The following is a 19666-nucleotide window of genomic DNA, read 5'->3' as shown; positions in this document are numbered from 1 at the left end:
AGAGGTCACACTGGACCAGGCTAGACCTCAGAGGCAGCTCAGCTCGTGGCTTCTCTCGTGACACCAACGTCCTTAGTGAGCATTCCACTACAGTCTGAAATGAAAACAATTTAAAAATGAACTGACTGTTGGACTGGAGTGTCCCGTGGTTGAGACTATGCCCTCTTCTTCCCGCGGGGCCTGAGTTCCATCTCCAGCAGCCACATCAGGTGGCTCACAGCCGTCTGTAACTCCAGTTCCAAAGGAATCTGAAGCCCCCTTGGGCACCCACGTGCATGAGCACCACCCCCACATTCATGCACGCAATTGAAAGTAAAATAAAAGATAAACTGATTATTCCTTCCGGCCCTTCTTTCCAATGGCCAGACTATTTGTTTATTGTAGGCAAGTAAAAACTGAGACAGAAGTTAAAACGAAATCCTGGGAGTGTCACCTGCCCTTGGTGGTCACTTCACTTGTTAAACCTGCTGGCAGGGAGTTTCCCTCGGCTGTGAAATTCAGAGTTAGGAACCCAGTGGCTTGGGGAAGGGGCAGGCAGCTCTTTGTGGGCTCTCCCCCCTCTTTCGGAGTAAAAGTGTGAATGAGGGAAGCAGAACCCACAGCCTCCCTACTGCCCTGAGGAGATCTAAGTGAGGAGAGTAAACACACTTTGACGTAGCCCAAGTTCAAAGGGCTTCTTCATTTCCCAAGCTGCTTCACTCACTCTGAATCATACCCAAACCTGCGCACAGTCTTTCCCTGTTACTTTAGTTTTAATGTTTTGTTTGTTGTTTGGTTGGTTTGCTTTTCTGTGTAGCCCTGACTGCCCTGGAACTCACTCTGTGGACCAGGCTGGCCTCTGAGTGCTGGGTTTAAAGGCGGCGTGTGCCACCATCACCCTGCTTGGTGTTTAGTTTTATTTATTTATTTAGGCTCCCCCTCCCCACACAGGTTTCTCTGTGCAACAGAGCCCTGGTTGTTCTGGACTCTATCTGTAGACCAGGCTGACCTCAAACTCACAGAGATCTGCTTCTCTGAAGCCTGGGACTAAAGGGGTGCACCACCACACCCAGACTTTCGTTTTGTTTTGATTTTGATTTTGCATCAGCCTGACCTTATCCTCCATTTATAGCTGAACCTGTGCTCAATTCTCAGCACCCATATGGTGGCTCACAATCATCTGTAACTCGAGCTCTTCTTCTGACCCCCACAGCATGTGTATAGCATATAGATACACATACAGGCAAAACATTTACACACGTAACATAAAATACATATTTAAAGAAAAGAAGAAAAGTCCTATCTAGATATACCCTAGAAGCATTTATTGCAAATAAAATTGAGTTTCCAATTTGGGAAAATAGCAAAGCAGAGATGTCCTCTAGTTCTCTGGGAAATGTTCTCCTAGGACTTTGTCAGGGAAGTCCTAGTCACCTGTCCATTTATTGTCGTTTGGGATCTGGGGATGGCTTATGGGTAGAAAGGTCCATGCTGATCCTGGGTCCTGGCTTTCCTAGACTTTAACTCTGGCCTTGTGGGGAGGCAGTGGGGGGGAGGGAGGCTGGAGTGTCAAAGTGCATAAGCAGATGAGAAACCCAGCTCACGGTAGGAGAAAACCAGTGGCACCCCAGGTCCCCTGTGTGCTTGCCTGCAGTTGGGTCAGAAGTGGGGAAGGGTGCTTCTTCACAGGTCGGAACAAATTCTTACCTTTTTAAATGTAAGTTTTACTTTATTATTTTATATGTATAAATGTTCTGTCTGCACACATTTGTGCTTGGTGGTCACGGAGACCACAAAAGGACACATTGGATCCCCTGGAACTGGAGGTACGGATGGCCCACAGCCACCAAGTGGGTGCTGCGAAGTGAACCAGTCCTCTGGAAGGCCACCCAGTGCTCTTAACCACTAAGCCATCTCTCCTGGCCTCCAGAATTCCTTTCCTTTAGCTTCTCTTCCCTCTAATTCCCAGCTGCATAACTGGGCGGAAGGAACAGTATCTGAAGCTTCATGGAACAAATTGTTTGAGGGTCCTCTGGATGTGCATCCAAACCAAACTCCGTCTTTAACAAGCTCCTCAAGTCCAAGAGTAACTGTGTGGTAAAGGCTGGGTCCACAAGCCAGGAGAACAAGGTTCCGATTTCAGCCTTGCGAAGAAGATGCTGTAACATCATCCACCTACCCCACCTATCGTGGAAGGTCTACAGGCCAACCCTGTGAGGTCCCAGTTTTCCAGTCTGTGTCCCCCTACACCAGAAGTTCAGTCCCCACCTCCACTGTCGTGCAACTAAGCAACAAGTGACTTTGTGGTGGTGCCCCGGGGCCCCGCACTACCTGCAGGGCGTGTGCAGTAGTACCTGTTCACCACACGCCTGCACTGGCCACACTTGACCGTGCAACACCACTGAAAGTTGCAGTCACAGCTGCTCACGGCCTCTGTTCGCCTCTCCTCCACCTGCAGCCCACACTCGGTGCACAGGCGCCCACAGCTGCGCTGCTCCCACCGGGAAGCACTGCGGGCGTTCTGCAGGCACTCCCGCCCCTCTGTGCCGTAGATGCCCAGGCTGGCATTGCGGTTGCAGTAGTCAGGAGACCCCTCTAAGAAGATCAGCTCAGCCTCTGCGCTGGGAAGGAAGGCCTCGATGGGAGCCCAGCGGCCTTCAGCTCTGTTGCCAGCCCTGAGCTGGCGCTTATCCGTCTCAATTTTCAGCGCGCGGTCATACTTGGCCTTTAGGTAATTTCCCATCTGCCGGAAGTCAGCCAGCTGCAGCCAACACGTCTGGATGCTGCAGCTTCCTGAGATGCCATGACACTTGCAGGTTCTTTTCATAGAGGCCCTCACTGCCTTGGGGGTAGGGTGGAGGGAGGGGGAGAAGAAGAAGACAAAGAATAACTTGGTGGAGGAGGCCAGTGGCTAGCAAGCAAGTGGAATATTTTAGAGCTGTGCTTCCTAGCTTTGGAGGCCTATCTGGATTATTGGGGAGAGGGCACTCCTAACCCTGTCCTAGATCTTTTCAGGGAGATTGGTCAGTGTTAAGGGGTTAAAGACCAGGAGCTGGCCAAGTGCTGAAAGATGACTGAAGCCAGGAACATAGGCTCCTGGTTCGAACCTGTAACTTCTTAGTGTGTTTCTTGGCCCAGTTGTAACAAGTATTGGATAAAGCAGGGACCCAAGGGTAGAATACTTGGGTCTGAGGCTCCAGCACCCCACAAAACCCCAAACTAAAACCAAAACAGAACAAGCAAAGAAATACTTTGTAAGTTGTAAAATAAATCAGAACCTCAGGGGACCAGTGAGATGCGTCAGCAGTTAAGAGCACTGGCCCCTGGCTCTTCCAGAGGACGTAGGCTCGATTCCCACTACCCACATGGTAGCTCACAACTGTCTGTAACTCCAGTTGCAGAGTATCCGACATCCTCACACAACACACATGCAGGCAAAACACCAGTGTACATAAAATAAAAATAAATCGCTTTTTTTTCTTTTTTTTTTTTTCGGAGCTGGGGACCGAACCCAGGGCCTTGCACGTGCTAGGCAAGCGCTCTACCGCTGAGCTAAATCCCCAACCCAATAAATTGCTTTTTAAAATTACCACAGTTACTGTATCTATCTCGAAGCTTGGAGCTGGACTATTTGTGGTGCTTGCCTGTCCCATCACCCTATTCTGTCTCCTCCACCCTCTCACCCTCACAGCCTCTCAGAGAGAAGGGAGCTCCTGGTATCTGCATCCATTTACCCTAAAGACAGTGGATGTAGTTGCCTTGAAAATGCCTCTCTCCTGCCCTGGGTGAGCAGAACATCCAGGAGGAGGCTCACAGGAAAATTTGATGTTTGTTACAAGTCCAGCTTGCTTCCAGATTTGAGTTCACAATGTTACCCTACCAGAACCTTGGTGAAGAACAGATTCTACAGTCCCAATCTCTCAAATTCCAGCAGAATTTAGGACAGTTATAGTCCTCTATTACTGTCTTAGCATGTAGTTAAAGTGGTTAAAATCTTTTAGAGCCTTGTGGCTCACATCTAAAATCCCAGCACTTGAGGGGTTATGGTAAGAGAATTACCATGAGTCCAGAGAATATATAATGAATTACAAGGCAAGCCAGGGCTACCAAAAAGACCCCATTTTGGAGAACATACACACACATGCATACGCGTGCACATACACAAAAACACACAAACACACAAACACACACACACACACACACACACACTGCATGGAAGCAAGGTTTATCAACTATATTGTCTTAGACAGACTTAACTGTCTTTGTCATGTAGAGAACAGAGCTCTTCCTGAATGGCTTTGGAGATGAATGAGACAGCTCTGGGTGACTGTGAAGGGTGTTGTCAAAACTGAATGACTACTATACCCACCAGCCTGCCAGCCCTGTTGTTGTGAAGATTCATCAGGGCTCTGGCATCCTTTCCTTTCTCCAAACTGTCCACAAAGAGTCTGGAGATCTTTTCCCCGAATTCCACATTGTCGCTGCAGCCTCCCCAGATCCAGCCATGGCCACCTACACACAAGGAAAGAAATTCGGCACACACCTCTCAGTTAAACCCCAGGGAAAGAGGCATGTTCTGTTTAGGGAAGAGCTAAACCATTCTCAAGGGCCCAAGGAGGATATGTTAAAGCCATGCATATGGTAAGACAGGGAAATGGAGGTGCTTGGAGTGGGTGGGTGGGGTCCTGTTCCCAAAGTCCAGGTGCTTCTCAGCTCTGGGTTGTTAGGTCTTCTATACCGACAGCAACAGGCATGTGATGACCTCAGAGTTCTTTGTAGCCTAAACATTCTGGACCTCTACAATACCAGAGCCCCCTCCACCCTCATCAGCAACAGGCCTGAGTCTTTAGGGGGTCTGTAGTGGGGTAGCCTTGGTTGAGGACAAGCTATTCTTGTCCCAGAGCTAGCCTCTAACTCTTGAAGCCTTCTCATTCCCAGTTTCCTTGGTTTTAGAGACATTTTATAATTGCTAGTCTTGGGGGTGCAAACTCAGCCCTCATCAATTCATGAGCTTCCAGGAGGGAGGGGATTGAGGACTAGAGTCTGGGATTCGGGAGAGCTGAGGTCCCTAGGTTTTTCTTAGAAGTCTGTGCTCAGCTCTGTAGCTCCCGCCTCTTCCCAACCCCATCAAAGAGCAAGCTATTACCTGCTTTCCCATTATTTGACTCATCACAGCCACAGGTTTCCAAGTCGCCCATGCTACAGTTCTTGGTGACAGCGTACATGACTGCAGCAGAGCGGATGGCATGGATGAAGGATGTCTCTCTCGTGGCTTTGGGGAGGAGCAGGGGGCTGACTAGAAATGTGGATCTTCATTAGCCGAAAGCAGAGGCCTTGGTAAAACAATGTCCTCCACCCCAGCCCCTGGGCATTAGTTAAGGTCCTCCCCCTCAGAGCAGGCTGACTTTCACCCTCCTCAGTTTATCCAGGCAGGAATGGACATCACACACACATGTATACATACATACATACATACATACAACACATATTTTACATACACACATATACACACATCACCTCTACATACTACACAAGCATCACACACACCACACACACCTATACACACATATATATGCATAAACACATATACATGTCACATACACATATTTTACTTATACATGCACATATACATACATCACCCCTACACGCTACACACACATACATACATCACACACACCACATATACACATACATACATACACATTTTACATATACCCACACATATACATATATTGTCCCTACATACTACATATACATATATACATCACATATACCACATACGCACATACACACACATACACATATATACGCATATACACATATACATGTCACATACACATATTTTACATATACACGCACATATACATACATCACCCCTACATACACATACACACATCACACACACCATATACATGCACACACATATACATGTCACGTACACATATTTTACATATATATGCACATACATCACTCCTACATACTACACACATCACACACATGCACACACACACCACATACACACATACACACATATATACATGTCACATACACACACATCACATATAGATAAACACCACAGGTACACTCGCTGCACACACAACCACCTGAGGCAAACATTCTGAAATTTCAGCTTCCTTGTCACAAGGCTTTTATGATGATGGGACAAATGTAACTCCTTCAAGGGCTCCATGATCCCTTCCTCCGTTTTTATTTCATTTCGTGTAAATCAGAGCAAGGTGGGTATGTACAATCACACCACTACAGACAAGAATTAGAACCTACAATAACATTTGTAACAATTCCTTTCTGTTCATGCCAGTCAACCCTCAGAATAGTCCCAGGGCCTGTGAGATGGCTCAGTGGGTCAGGGCATTTGCAGTCAAGCCTGATGACCTGAGTCCAGTCCCACCCCCGCCCCCCACACTGCCTCACGCCCCCTAGTAAATAGATAGTACAAAACTCGTTTCGAGCATGAAGTTCCCACCTCCATGTTGTGAGAGTGGGAAGGACCCGCGCTCAGGGTGACACAGCAAGGAAACTGTGTCAGGACCCGGGCGGTCACTTTCGCCTTCCACCTGGCCAGCACACACATTTCACCTACGCACGTTGGACCAGCGTCCTGAGGTGTGGTCCGATGAGAACTTACCACCTCTCGGCCTGGTGTGGGTTGAAAACTGGAAAGCGTGCTCAGGACAGTTCCACCGCTCCCAGGCAAACTGGAACTTACACTCTTCCATGCCCATCTGAGCGCCCAAGGCCACGCTGGCGGTGTAGGTCACATAGGCCTGTGCCAGGGAAAAGGGCTGTGAGCTTCCCTGGGCACAGGTCACGTAGGGTCAGGGAGGAGGCAGAACTCAAATAGCTTCCCAGTAAGAAACCACCCTGGGGTGTAGGGGTGGCCTACCATACCGGAGGTCCTAGGTTCAACGGCAGGCACCACAAACACAACCACAAGTAAACAGTGCTGGACTTCTGAGTGAGAGGTCCCAGTCTTTTTTCCTGTCCCCAGAAGAGTTCTATCAGAGACCCCAGAGGATAAAAAACAGGAAGGGTGCAGGACCGTCCTACCTTGGGACCTGTTATCAGGAAATTGTTCACTGACCTACCAAAAAGAAAACCTGAGGTGAGGGGGGTGGTGAGACAGGGGGCTTCCTTGGTGGAGAACGAAGGCTGGGGAGTGGCTTACCAGGCAGAAGCACCGAAAGCGGTATAACACATGCCCGCAGCCACCCACAGCATGAAAAAGTGTCCCATGGTCCTGACCATTCCGGGGGACCAAGTGCAGAGAAGTAAGGAGCCCGCAGAACCTTTCTCGGTATTTATGTGGGCAAGCTCGCATTAGCCAGGAGGGAAAAATCAGCAGCCCATCTCACTTGTCCCTCATTGGCAGAACCCCGGGAGCCACTGACCCAATGGAGATCAGAGAGGAGGGTCTCGGCCTTCAAAGAGGCCACGCCCTTCTCTCCCAGACTGAGAGGGGCTGAAGCGGGTCTCCCACCCTCAGGGTCACTGACAGCTTGAGGGGGCCCATTGCTTAGAATTATGTAGTCTCCAGCAGCCTAGGCCCCTCCCCTGAACTCAGGTCACCTCTCCCCTGGAGCTGCAGGGCTTCATGTGTTAATGAGACCACACCCTTCACCCTGATTTCCTCCCCGCGTTGTGCTCAGAGAGGGCGGGTTTATGGACCCCCCCTCCTACCTCTTCTCTTGGCGACTGTAGGTGATGGTACTGTGGGGGCTGTGGATGGAAGCTGCCAGAGACTATCTCTGCGACCGTTTCTCTACTGCTTTCTGTCAAAGTAAGATCTGGTGTATTTCCTTCATTTCTATTTCGTCTTCCCTTTTCTGTCTGAGGATCAAGTCTCCAGTTTATTAATCGCTTACTTATTTAACCAGTCTTTGTGCCATCCAGGGCTATATCTGAAAAGACCGCTACCTTTATTTCTGTAACCGACACCACTTTGTGGACGAGAGGTACTGCAAGTCAAACTTAGAGCCTCTTGTATGTTAAGCGCACTCTATTGTTGATACCTCAGCCTCCAGATGCCGCTTTGTCACGGGGTTTCAGCTACTTAGGCAGAAGCCTGTCTTTCAGATTCGCCCGTGGGCTCAGTACCTTAGAAAGCGGCTGGATAAATGAAAACGAAGGAAGGAAAGGGTTTGTGAGGCTCTAATGGGACTCAGGCACCATTAGAGAGGGGCGGGGTGACATCAGCTCCTCCCTAGGGTTGCTGAGGCAAGATTAGTTCAGGGGAAAGCTTGGACAGGAAAGAGCCTCAGCCTCTCTGGAGATCACATCTCAGCTCACCGGGCTCACCTGTCACACACACCAAAGGAACTCTAGAGTTCAGGAGTCCCCAGGGTTCAAAGTAGGGGTCAGCCACAGCGGCAGTCTGCAAAGTGATTACTGTCCTTCAGTGAAAAGATAATTATGAGCCATCTCTCCAGCCCCAGATTTTCTTTTATAAACAGTTTTTGCGCTGTTATAGGTGTCCTTGGAATAGAACTTGGCTCCTCGGGCTTGAGAGATGGCTCAGTGGTTAAGAGCACTGACTGCTCTTCCAGAGGGTCCTGAGTTCAAATCCCAGCAACCACATGGTGGCTCACAACCATCTGTAATAAGATCTGATGCCCTCTTCTGGTGTGTCTGAAGACAGCTACAGTGTACTCACATACATAAAATAAATCTTTTTTTTTTTTTTTTTGGTTCTTTTTTTCAGAGCTGGGGACCGAACCCAGGGCCTTGTGCTTCCTAGGCAAGCGCTCTACCACTGAGCTAAATCCCCAACCCCATAAAATAAATCTTTAAAGAACTTGGCTCCTCTGGAAGGGCAGCCAGTGCTCCTAATCACTGAGCCACCTCTTAGACCCCAAGATCGTATAGTTGTTGTTTTTAATAAATGGACCCATGTGGACTCAGTTTCTTCATCATTGAAATAGGATGTGAGGAACAAAACTGCCGCACAGCTCTCTTACACACCGAACCCTCATGGTAAGATTTACAGAATTTGGGTGGGAAACTCAGCTTGGTGGTTAAGAGAGTGTGTTGTCTTGCAAAGGACCCTGGTTTGATTCTTACCACACATATGGTAGCTAGCAGAACCCTAGTTCCAGGGGTTTCAATGCCCTCTTTTGACCTCCAAGGAAAGCAAGCATGCATGCATGCGTTACACATACATGCATGCAAGCAAACATACATAAGACAAAATAAGTAAATCTATTTTTTTTTCTTTTTCTTTTTTTAGGAGCTGGGGACCGAACCCAGGGCTTTGCGCTTCCTAGGCAAGCGCTCTACCACTGAGCTAAATCCCCAACCCCAAGTAAATCTATTTTTAAAAAAGATTTACAGATGTTGTTAATTCTGGAGTGACTGTAGGCTGTGAGCACACACCTGTCTTACTCATGTTTGAACCCTGCTATGGGCAATAAATAGATCGTTGAGGGGGCACCTGGAGGACAATCAAGATGTCTTTAAAGTCCTGTGGGTCTGTCTTCCTAAGACCCTTGGGCTTTGCTGCCAAAGGTCCCTTAGAAAGAGGAAGCAAGCAGTGGTGAGCCATTTCTAGCCACCCTACACATTACTGTCATGATTCCAGCTCAGTTATCTCAACCGTGTGTTTGCTTCCCTCGTGCCCCACCCCTTTGGTGCTGGGGATCGAACCCAGCCTTTCCACGGGCCTTTCCATGGATACTAAGTGCCTGTTCCTCCACTACATCAGTCCTACCTCAGTGGTCTTTCTGCATTTTCTTTTGGAGGGATTCGCGTTTGTTTTGATGGTTTTTATATTTAGTTATTCATTTACTGTTTGAGACAGGGTCTCACTAGGTAGACCAGGCTGGCTTTGAACTTACAGAAATATATTTCTGCCTCCCAAGTGCTAGGATTAAAGACATGTGCCACCAAACCTGACATGGTGGCCCATACCTTTAATCCCAGCATTCGGAAGACAGACATAGGCAGATTTCTGAGTACAAGGCCAGGCTGCTCTACAGAGCAAGTTCCAGGACAGCCAGGGCTACACAGAGCAACCCAAAATGTGCTACCCTAAGGAACTGCTTTGCTGTTTTGGGAGTGCAGGGTTTCACTATGTAGTCAGACAGGTTGCTCTGCACCCCAAGGCTGGTCTCAAACCTGCAACCCTCTTGCTCTAACATCCTAAGAACCAGGAGTACAGGCCGGCACCACCATTCCAGGTCCCCTCCCGTGAATTTGTAGGTGGTGATGCAGCTACTGGTATCCGTGAAGAGAGGTCTAGAGCCAGAGCAGGAGATGACAACAGGCAGTGGTGGCGACATGACAGTCACATGACAGTCACATGAGTGCTTCTGTAGCGATGTGATGACGAATGCCCCACGGCCATCCTGCTGTGTGGAGTGTGTGCGTTCGCTGGTTTCCATGGCGCGAACTGTCCCACCGTGGCTGATTTAAGTCTACCACCGTGGATGTGGAAAGAGCACAGTAACCAAGCGTTAGACGGCATTGGTCTTGAGAAGAAACAAAGGACAGCAACAGCCTTGGGAGCTCAAAGACAGACACCTGCACCAAAAATTTAGGGATTGATCGACTTCCAGCATTGCCTTGTTTTAAAGTAACCTAAGGATAGGGTTCTATAATTTGATTTAAAGTCTCAGACTTAATTTTTGTGTATGAGTGCTTTGCCTGCATGCGTGTTTTATGCAGTACATACATACAGTACCTGAAGAGGCCAGAAGAGGGCTTTGGGTCCCCTGTGACTGGAACTGCAGGCTCCTTGTGAGTAACTATAGACGTACAGGTATTAGACATGGACGATGTCCTGTGGAAGAGCAGCCAGTGCTCTTAACCACTGAGCCCTTCCCTCCCTGTAACTCACCTCTTAATAATGACTGCATATCAACTCGCTCACATTTCTGCAAAGGGCCACTCTCAGGATCTGGGTAAGCCACGTGCAGCATACCATGAGAGTCCAGGGTTATAGCTCTAGGCTGCCAGGAGATGGAATGAAAAAAAAAAAAACTACACATATCCCTGATGCCCTGGAACTCACTCTGTAGACCAGGTTAGCCTAAAATCCGCCTGTGTCTGCCTCCAGCATACTAGGATTAAAAGCATTAGCTGTCTTACCGGTCCAACTTCCTGCGGAAGTACCATCAAATAACCGGTATGAGCTGGCTGGCTGGCTCAGTGGATAAAGGCCCCTCTGCCAAGCCTCACAACCTGAGTTCAATCCTCAGGCCCACACGGTGGAAGGAGAGAGCTGACTCCTGCAAGATGTCTTCTCACCCCCACCTGTGCACCCTACACACACACGCAAGATAAACCAGCAGATACAATTTTAAAATTTTACCTGTTGCATATATGTGCCAGATTTTAACCCTTGCTGAGCCTTAGGTCTTATTCTGTTTCAAGTGGCTCAGGGTCTAGTAAAATGGAGGGTAAGCTGTGTGACTACCCATAATAGAAAGTGTGACCCAATGAGGAACTGCAAATGCCTCTGGAAGGTATTCACAGAGCTTAAAACATTGTGGTCACAAACCCCCCCCAATAGCCTCTTCTACCTCCAGTGTTGGAGGATTAGATTTGGGCTGTCCCAGGGAAGCACTGGGGCTGACGTCAATGAGGGCTGGACCAGAAGTGTGAAGTTTGTTGGCCATGGCCATGTTTGGTGAACCCCCATTTTACAGGGAGAAGCTGAGATCCAGCAAAGGAGTCTTGCCCAGGGTCACACAGTGAGTTGCAGCCCAGACAGCCCAGATCCCATTGTCCTGCTTCTCCAGAGATGGACTTTTTGTTTTTAGAGAGAGGGTCTCTAGTCCAAGCTGTCTCAAACTCAACTATGTAGCTGAGGGTGCACCTTCGATCCACCTGCGTATACTTCCTAAGCGCTGGGGTCTCAGGCCAGTGCAGTGTGTGAGGTGGAGGGCTCTCCACACACCAGGCAAGAACCTTACAGACCCAACCACATTTCTAGCCCTCTCAAGTGTCTATTGCCACGTTGTTCAGTTGTTTCTTCCTTAATTGTGCTTTTTGTTGTTGGTGGTGCTGGTTTTGAAACAGGGTCTCCCTATGTAGCCCTGGCTGGTCTGTAACTTGCTATGTAGACAAGGCTGACCTTTAACTCACAGAGACCAACTTCCTTCTGTTTCTGGGTCCTGGATTAAAGGGATGCACCATCACCACCTGACTTGTTTTTTTTTTAAATTTTTATACTTATTAAATGATTATTTTTGTGTGTGTCAATATGACACAGAATGCTTGTGGAGGTCAGAGCGCAGCTTGTGGATTCTGGTGTGATAACTCAGGTCGACAGGCTTGGCAGCAAGACCCAGCTCCTTCCTTTTCTGCTTTTTTTTTTTTTTTTGGTTCTTTTTTTTCGGAGCTGGGGACCGAACCCAGGGCCTTGCGCTTCCTAGGCAAGCGCTCTACCACTGAGCTAAATCCCCAACCCCCTTTTCTGCTTTTCAAGGAGGCTATGAAGCTGACTATGGCAGATTAGTAGTTTGCAGAGACATGTGCACAAATGCACCTATCTTTCCATTCCAAAAAATATTTCCCTTTGTATTCAGGCCGGTACTCCACCGTCACAGGCTTAGCTCAGAAGGACGCTTACTCACTGACTCAACGACCTGCTGGATGAGGAACCGCTGTAGCAGAGGACTTCCGGGTGAGGTCTGTCATCTTGTGGCGTTAAGTGGTATAACAGGCTTTTGTTGACAGGTCATGGGTCTTTATTGAGTCTGAGTCAGGTGAAGTCAAGCTTGCAGAATGTGCCTAAAAAGCTTGGAGTGTACTTGTAGATACATAATATAATTTTAATATTATCAAGGCCATGTGTGTCCACACAAATGTGTTCTTATAAAAGTGATCTGTCTTTGTTTTTTTTTTTTTGATCTTGCTTTGTTAACCAAAAAAACTTCACCTTATAAATCAAGGCAGAGGGTCCCTCACTCGTGTTCAGAAGTTGCTTTACCCACTGAACCATCTCTCCAGCCCTGTTGCTGCCTTTTGAAATGAGGTCTCATTATGTAGCCCAGGATGCCCTGCGATGTGTAATCCTTCTACCTCAGCCTCCAAGTGTTGCAACTGTATTTCTGTATTTAGCTCATACATATATAACCGAAAATATGGAATTGTGCTACTAAACCTGTTATCTTTTGTCTTTGTTTTGTTACTTGTTTGTTATTTGATTCATGGTGTCTCATGTAGCTCAGGCTAGCCTGGAACTTGCTATGTAACTGACTAACTGATGATGACCTTAAATTCCTCTCCCAAGTGCTGGGGTTACATCTAGCTGTAATTTTGAGCTTTTATGTAATGAGTTTATCTTTTATGGAACTGCATGTTCGCCTTCCTGGATTGTTCTCTTTCTTTTAGAGAGGGCCACAAGTAGCATAGGCTGGTGCTCATTCTGTAGCTGTCCTTGAGCCCCCAGTCTCCTGTGTCACACCTCAGCTAAGTGCTGGGGACTACAAGCAAGAGACACCCTCCTAGAGCCAATTCTCACTCATTCTTTCTGTGTCTTTTCCTCTCTCTGCCTCTGTCTCTGTCTCTCTGTCTGTCTCTGTCTTTCTGGCTCTCTGTCTGTCTCTGTCTTTCTCTGTCTCTGCCTCTGTCTGTCTCTCTGTCTGTCTCTGTCTTTCTGCCTCTCTGTCTCTGTCTTTCTCTGTCTCTGTCTCTGTCTCTGTCTGTCTCTCTGTCTTTCTCTGTCTCTGCCTCTGTCTGTCTCTCTGTCTGTCTGTCTGTCTTTCTGACTCTCTCTGTCTGTCTCTGTCTGTCTCTGCCTCTCTCTCTCTCTTTCTTTCTCTCTCTCTCTCTCTCTCTCTCTCTCTGTCTCTCTGCCTGTCTCTCTGATTTGTATTCTAATTTCTCCTTGGATTAGCAGCTCCCTCCACAGCCTTTGGAGCATCAGGATTAAAGTCGTGAACCCAGCGCACGGTTTACTGCCTGATTCCCGTTAACATAATTTCAAAGGTCCACAGTCCATTCCAAGCTGGCACCGTTTCTATCAATAGAATTCCTTGGAAAACTGGTGTGCTTCCCGTGACTTTTACTCACATTCACTCCACTATGCAGAAGTGAATCACTGCGATAAACCCGTTTCCACCCCTCAGCTTGCTGGAGACCCTGCTGTTTAATGGAAAGGTTCTGTACACTCTGTCTTTACTCTCCTGACTGGGCCTTCGTGTAGCCTTTTAATATTTTGAGAAGTCTTTTTTGAGATTTCCTAGGTTTATTTATTTATTAAGTATATTTTTTGTTTGTTTTGTTTTGTTGTAACCACTGGACCATCTTTCTAGCCCTCATATTATTATTTTTTTAATAAGGAATGATTTATTATTTAATGTATGTGAGTACACTGCAGCTGTCTTCAGACACCAAAAGAGGGCATCGGATCACATTACAGATGGTTGTGAGACACCATATGGTTGCTGGGAATTGAACTCAGGACCTCTGGAAGAGCAGTCAGTGCTTTTTTTTTTTTTTCTTTCTTTTTTTCGGAGCTGGGGACCGAACCCAGGGCCTTGTGCTTGCTAGGCAAGCGCTCTATCACTGAGCTAAATCCCCAACTCCACAGTCAGTGCTCTTAACCGCTGAGCCATCTCTCTGATCTTTTCATTCTTAAAGTTAGTTTTTAAAAAGCTATTGTAAATAGTACTTTTCCTGACTTATTTCTAAGCATTAAAAAAAAATCAGTGTATAGAAAAGATACTGCTAGAAGCTTGGCATTGTGGCACATGCCTCTAACGCTAATACTTGGGAGATAAAGACAGACAGATTGCAAGTTCAAAGTTATCCTCAGCTACTTTGTGAGTCATGAGACTCTGTCTCAACCCAAGAAGAGGAGAAAAAAGAGGAGGAGAAGGAGAAGGAGGGGGAACTATTGATCTTGTTGATTTTTCTACCCTGGCTCAATAAGTTATCAGCTCTCAGAGTTTCCCATAGGAAGCTTTGGGATCTTTTAAGTATAGAATCAAATGTGTTTCCTTCCACATTTCTATCCTTTTCTTTCTTTTTCTTGTCTGTTGCGCTGGCTAAGCCCTCAAGCACTGTATAAAGCAGAATGGAGAGAATGAGAACACGTTAGTATACCCCTATTCAGTGTAATGCTGGCAGTGGGTTTTTGTAGTGCTAGAAGGCAGTTACCTCACAATGAGAGTAAACGTTAACAATGACACTGACTGAACTGATTGTCCACAGGACGAGGGTAGAACAGCATAGAAGAAACCAGACCAAACACAGAGGCAGACCTGTGACGGAGGGCATTTACAGGCAGGGTTTCTCTGTGTAGCCCTGCCTGTCCTGGAAACACATAAGCTTTTAAGAAGTCTCACTATGATGGCTATTCTTGGCTGTCAACTCGACTACATTTGGAATTGAAAACCCCAGGGACCAAGCACACCTGTGAGGGGTTTTTAGCTAATAATTGGGTAATTTGTGGTTGGAAGACTCACCTTAAATCATTTGAGGTGATCTGGGCCATGCCTTCTCATGGCAGCCTATGTAAAAGAGGAGAAAGAAAATTCTCTCCTCTGTGCAGGATTGTCCTTGCTAGCATGGCTGCTCCTTCATTGTGGCATTAGAGTCTTTTTTTTTTTTTCCTGGGTTCTGGTATATACTGAAGGCCAGCTGAGACATCCTGCCTTACGGACTGAATAACTACGGAATTGGACTTTCTGTCAGAAGACAGCCATTGTTGAACTAGTAGGACCACAGTCTGTAAGCCATTTTAATAAACACACACACACACACACACACACACACACACACACACACACACACACACTATTAGTTCTGTTCCTCTAGGAACTCTGACTGATTTAGTTATGAAAATACTTAACCTAGAATTCTATCCTGAGTCAAATTATGAGTAAGATGTGACAGTATAGCAAAGACATTCTAAATACAGTGTCGATACGTCTCTCTCACACATTTTGAGAAGGGATCTCATTTGGTTAGCCCACTAGTTCTCCACCTTCTTGATGCTGCAGCTCTTTAAAACACTTCCTCATGGTGTGCTGACCCACAACCTTAAATTTATTTCGTTGTAGCTCCATAACCATAACCTTGCTAGGGTTGTGGATTGTAAGGTAAATATTTTTGGAGATGGAGGTTTGCCAAAGGGGTGTCTACCAACAGGTTGAGAATCACTCTTTTAGGCTGACCTCCAGCTCACTACATAGCTGACACCATGTAAACCAGGTTGGCCTGGAACTCAGAGCCACCTGCCTCTGCCTCCTGTGCGCTGGGAATAAAGAAGTGAATCACCTCACTGGGCCTGGCCTTACAGTCTTGAGAGTTACGCCTCTCCCTGGGTCCCGGGTGTTGGGAATTTGGGTGTGCTCACCTGCCTTTGTGCAGTTTCTCAAGAAGCAGTTTAGCCAGGGGAGAAGTCCTCAGGTGTGTCTGAGGAGAGCCATCTGTCTCACAGCTGGAATGAGAGGCTGTAGGCAATGCCTGGGGGGAAGTATTTCTTGCTTAAGCCGTATAGTATTTGTGGACGTGTGACTAGTCAGTAAGGCTACAAAGGCCAATGAAGAATGATGATCATGAAAGCCCAGCATACTGGCGATCTGGGAGGACAGAGGGAGAGAGGGCTGGAGAGATGGCTCAGTGGTTAAGAACATGTACTGCTCTTCCAGGGACCTAGCCTTGGTCCCCAGCATCCACACTGAGTGGTTCATAACTTTCTGCAATTCCAGTTCCACTGCTGACCCCTTCGGGCCTCATCAAGCATCTGCATCCAAGAACACAACCATGCATATCTGCTTCTTTTTTTTTTTGGTTCTTTTTTTCGGAGCTGGGGACCGAACCCAGGGCCTTGCGCTTCCTAGGTAAGCGCTCTAACCACTGAGCTAAATCCCCAGCCCCGCATATCTGGTTCTTTAGTTTTGCTTTGGTTTGGTTTTGTTTTCCAAGACAGGGTTTCTCTGTCCTGGAACTCACTCTGTAGACCAGGCTGGGCTAGAACTCAGAGATCCACCTGCCTCTGACACACAAGTGCTGGGATTAAAGATATATGCCGCCGCTTGGCTGCATATCTGAATCTTAAAAAATAAAGTTAAATTAAAAAGAGGTAGGGACTGTGACCAGAGGAGCATCTTTGGGGTGTTGGCACTGTTTATTTTGTGATCTGATTTTGTTATATATTTTTAAAGATTTATTATATATATTTACAATATATATATATGGTAGCTGTCTTCAGACACAACAGAAGAGGGCATTCGATCCCATCTCAGATGGTTGTGAGCCACCATGTGGGTGCTGGGAATTGAAGTCAGGACCTCTGGAAGAGCAGTCAGTGCTCCTAACCTCTGAGCTGTCTCCCCAGCCCCTGATTTTGTTTTAAAATGCTTTATAACTCCATGTAATCCCTCTCTGGCCCTTTCTTGCCTATGTAAAGATACATGTCATCTTCTGTGTCCACTGTATTTTATTTTTCTCTTATTTGTGTGTGTGTGTGTGTGTGTGTGTGTGTGTGTAGTCACAGATGATTGTGAACACAGCAAGTGCTCTTACCCTTGAGCCATGTCTCTAGCCCTCTATTATTATATTTTAAAATAAATTGCTTAAAGACAGTGAGGTAGTCCACAGCTGTACCACCCTGTAGGCTCCTGGTCTTGTCTACCAGGTGTGCTGATGGCACCTGCGTCCCCAACACTCAGCCAACAGGATTGCCATGAGTTTGAGGTGTGGCCTACATAGTAAGACCCTACCTCAAAAGCAAGCGCTAGAAGAGGTCATGGTGGCATATGTCTGGAGCTTGGGATGGCCAGAGGCAGGAGGATCACGCCAAGCATAGGGCTAGCTAGGGCTATACAGTGTGACCCTGTCTCAAAAGCAAAGCAACACAATGAAAAAAGCAACCCCAAACCATGGGCCTGGAGAGATGGCTCAGCAGTTAAGAGGACTGGGTTTAACTCATAGTCCCCACAGGGTGCCATACAACTGCCTGCAGTTTCAGTTCCAGAGGAAGCCAATGCCACCGTCCGGCCTCCGCTACCATTCATGCCTGTGGTGCCCAGAGTACACTCAGTTCATAAGGTTAAAAAATAAACTAAAAACCCCAAATTAGCAAGCAAACAACAAAAGTCACTCCAAAAGTATCTTTGCCCTCTGAGCCATCTTCCCGACCCTGTCAAAGTATTTCTTTTGGCCTCAAAACCCATTGGAAAATTCCCGAGACACTATGAGTTCTTTGAAGAGAGAAAGTTTGGGAACTTCCAGTCTAAGAAAGCCCCTAGCGCATCGAAGGTGCAACAAGTGCTATAAACTATTAAGGAGCTTATACACGGGAGCAAGCTCCTCCGGCTGTATGTGTGGTCCCAGCAGAGGCCATGTCTGAATGAACAACAATTCAACATAAGCACCATTAGCACAGCCACAGACACATGGGACATGTCAGCCGACTGAGCGAAGGGGCTGAAGAAAACGGGTCTTCAAGTCACCAGAACAGGACCCCCAAGGTGAGTAATATTCTTATATATACACAGCATATACTGGGCACCATTTAAAGCAGGATTTGTGGTCTCCAGAGGATTGCAGTGTCTAGTTCTGTTTTATATTATTAAATCATTCTGCTGTAGGAACTCTGCCTAAAACGGTTCCGCAGAACACCAACAGGTTTGGAAACCGTTGGCTGCAGTCTGGTCTGAGCTGGAAACAGGCCTGGTTCCATGGAGGAAGGTGTCTCAAGTGTGAGCTGCATCATAGAAGAACCCAGTTCACTAAGTGTTGCTGCTTCATAAATCGTTATAGAACCAACAGCAAATAATAATCTTCCAATATCTTGGCATTTAAAAATTATATAAGAGCTGAGGATGTGGCTCAGACGGGCGAATGCAGACTGAACTGGTTCGATGCGTGGCACTTCACAAACGAGGCACAGAGGTGCGTCCCACAAACCAGGCACTGGGCAAGTAGAGGAAGGAGATCAGGCTTTCGTTCTTGGCTATGTGGTGAGTTTGAGATCAGCCTGGGATACAGTAAGTAAATTAATAAATTAACTTAGAAGAAAAGATGTTCCTTATGGTATGGGGCCGGCGGGCCACCTTCCTTAGTCAGCTCGGCATTTTTAACGTCTGTGAGTTTTGTTTCTTGTTTGTAGACTAACTCTTAGGTAAGAGGTAATCGATATTAAGAGTATTACATTTTATTCATTTGTGTGTGTGTAGACATGGGTGCTTGTACACATCAGTGTGTGCGGGGGCGGGGTGGGGAGGGCAAGAGAGCAGTCTGTCAGAGTGGGGTCTCTTCTTCTACCGTGAAGTTCCTGGGGACCAAACTTAGTTTTGTCAGGCTTGGTGGCGAGCGCCTTTACCAGCTGAGTCATCTTGCCAGCCCCTGGGTTAACAGCTTTAACGTGGTGGAAAATACTAGTCTCCTAAACTGTGTCTCCCTTCCTGTGGCTTTAATCACTAAGCAAAGCTTTTCGAGTAGGCAATCCTTTGTTCGTGGTCCCATCAAATACGAGTTTTAATGACCGAGAGACGGGTTTACTGAGTACCTGCCTCACCATGGAATGCCAGCCATAACCTTGGAATTTTTTTTTCTTTTTTTTTTTTTTTTTGGAGCTGGGAACCAAACCCAGGGCCTTGCGCTTGCTAGGCAAGCGCTCTACCACTGAGCTAAATCCCCAACCCAACCTTGGACTTTTGTCTGATCTCGGTTCCTTGCCTTTTTACAAATCTGGATGCCTTTTGGCAGGTTT

The 19666-nt window shown here is 47.1% G+C and overlaps 1 protein-coding gene across 1 annotated transcript; it reads right to left on the bottom strand.

The window, feature by feature from the left end:
• Positions 1–1692: 1692 nt before the first annotated feature.
• Wnt8a (Wnt family member 8A) lies at positions 1693–7286 on the bottom strand. The gene is made up of 6 exons (NM_001106155.1): positions 7166–7286; positions 7048–7081; positions 6626–6764; positions 5126–5251; positions 4349–4491; positions 1693–2821 (listed from the first exon to the last, which is right to left on the bottom strand). Exons 1-6 carry the CDS (start codon positions 7243–7245, stop codon positions 2264–2266), a joined length of 1080 nt encoding a protein of 359 aa, NP_001099625.1. The 5' UTR covers positions 7246–7286; the 3' UTR covers positions 1693–2263.
• Between the last annotated feature and the right edge of the window lie 12380 nt (positions 7287–19666).

The sequence above is a fragment of the Rattus norvegicus genome, chromosome 18 (genome assembly GCF_036323735.1).
Source record: "Rattus norvegicus strain BN/NHsdMcwi chromosome 18, GRCr8, whole genome shotgun sequence".
NCBI lineage: Eukaryota > Metazoa > Chordata > Mammalia > Rodentia > Muridae > Rattus > Rattus norvegicus.
Note: the sequence above shows the minus strand (reverse complement) of the source record. Positions and strands in the feature narration are given on the sequence as shown.

What these genes read in the sequence shown, in the direction of transcription:
- Wnt8a (NM_001106155.1), bottom strand. Translation starts at nt 7,245, where the DNA reads ATGGTCAGGACCATGGGACACTTTTTCATGCTGTGGGTGGCTGCGGGC. An exon ending in GCTTTCGGTGCTTCTGCCTG is followed by an intron (nt 7,082 to 7,165) that starts GTAAGCCACTCC and finishes TCTTTTTGGTAG; the next exon opens with GTCAGTGAACAATTTCCTGA. An exon ending in ACAACAGGGCTGGCAGGCTG is followed by an intron (nt 2,822 to 4,348) that starts GTGGGTATAGTA and finishes CCTACCCCCAAG; the next exon opens with GCAGTGAGGGCCTCTATGAA.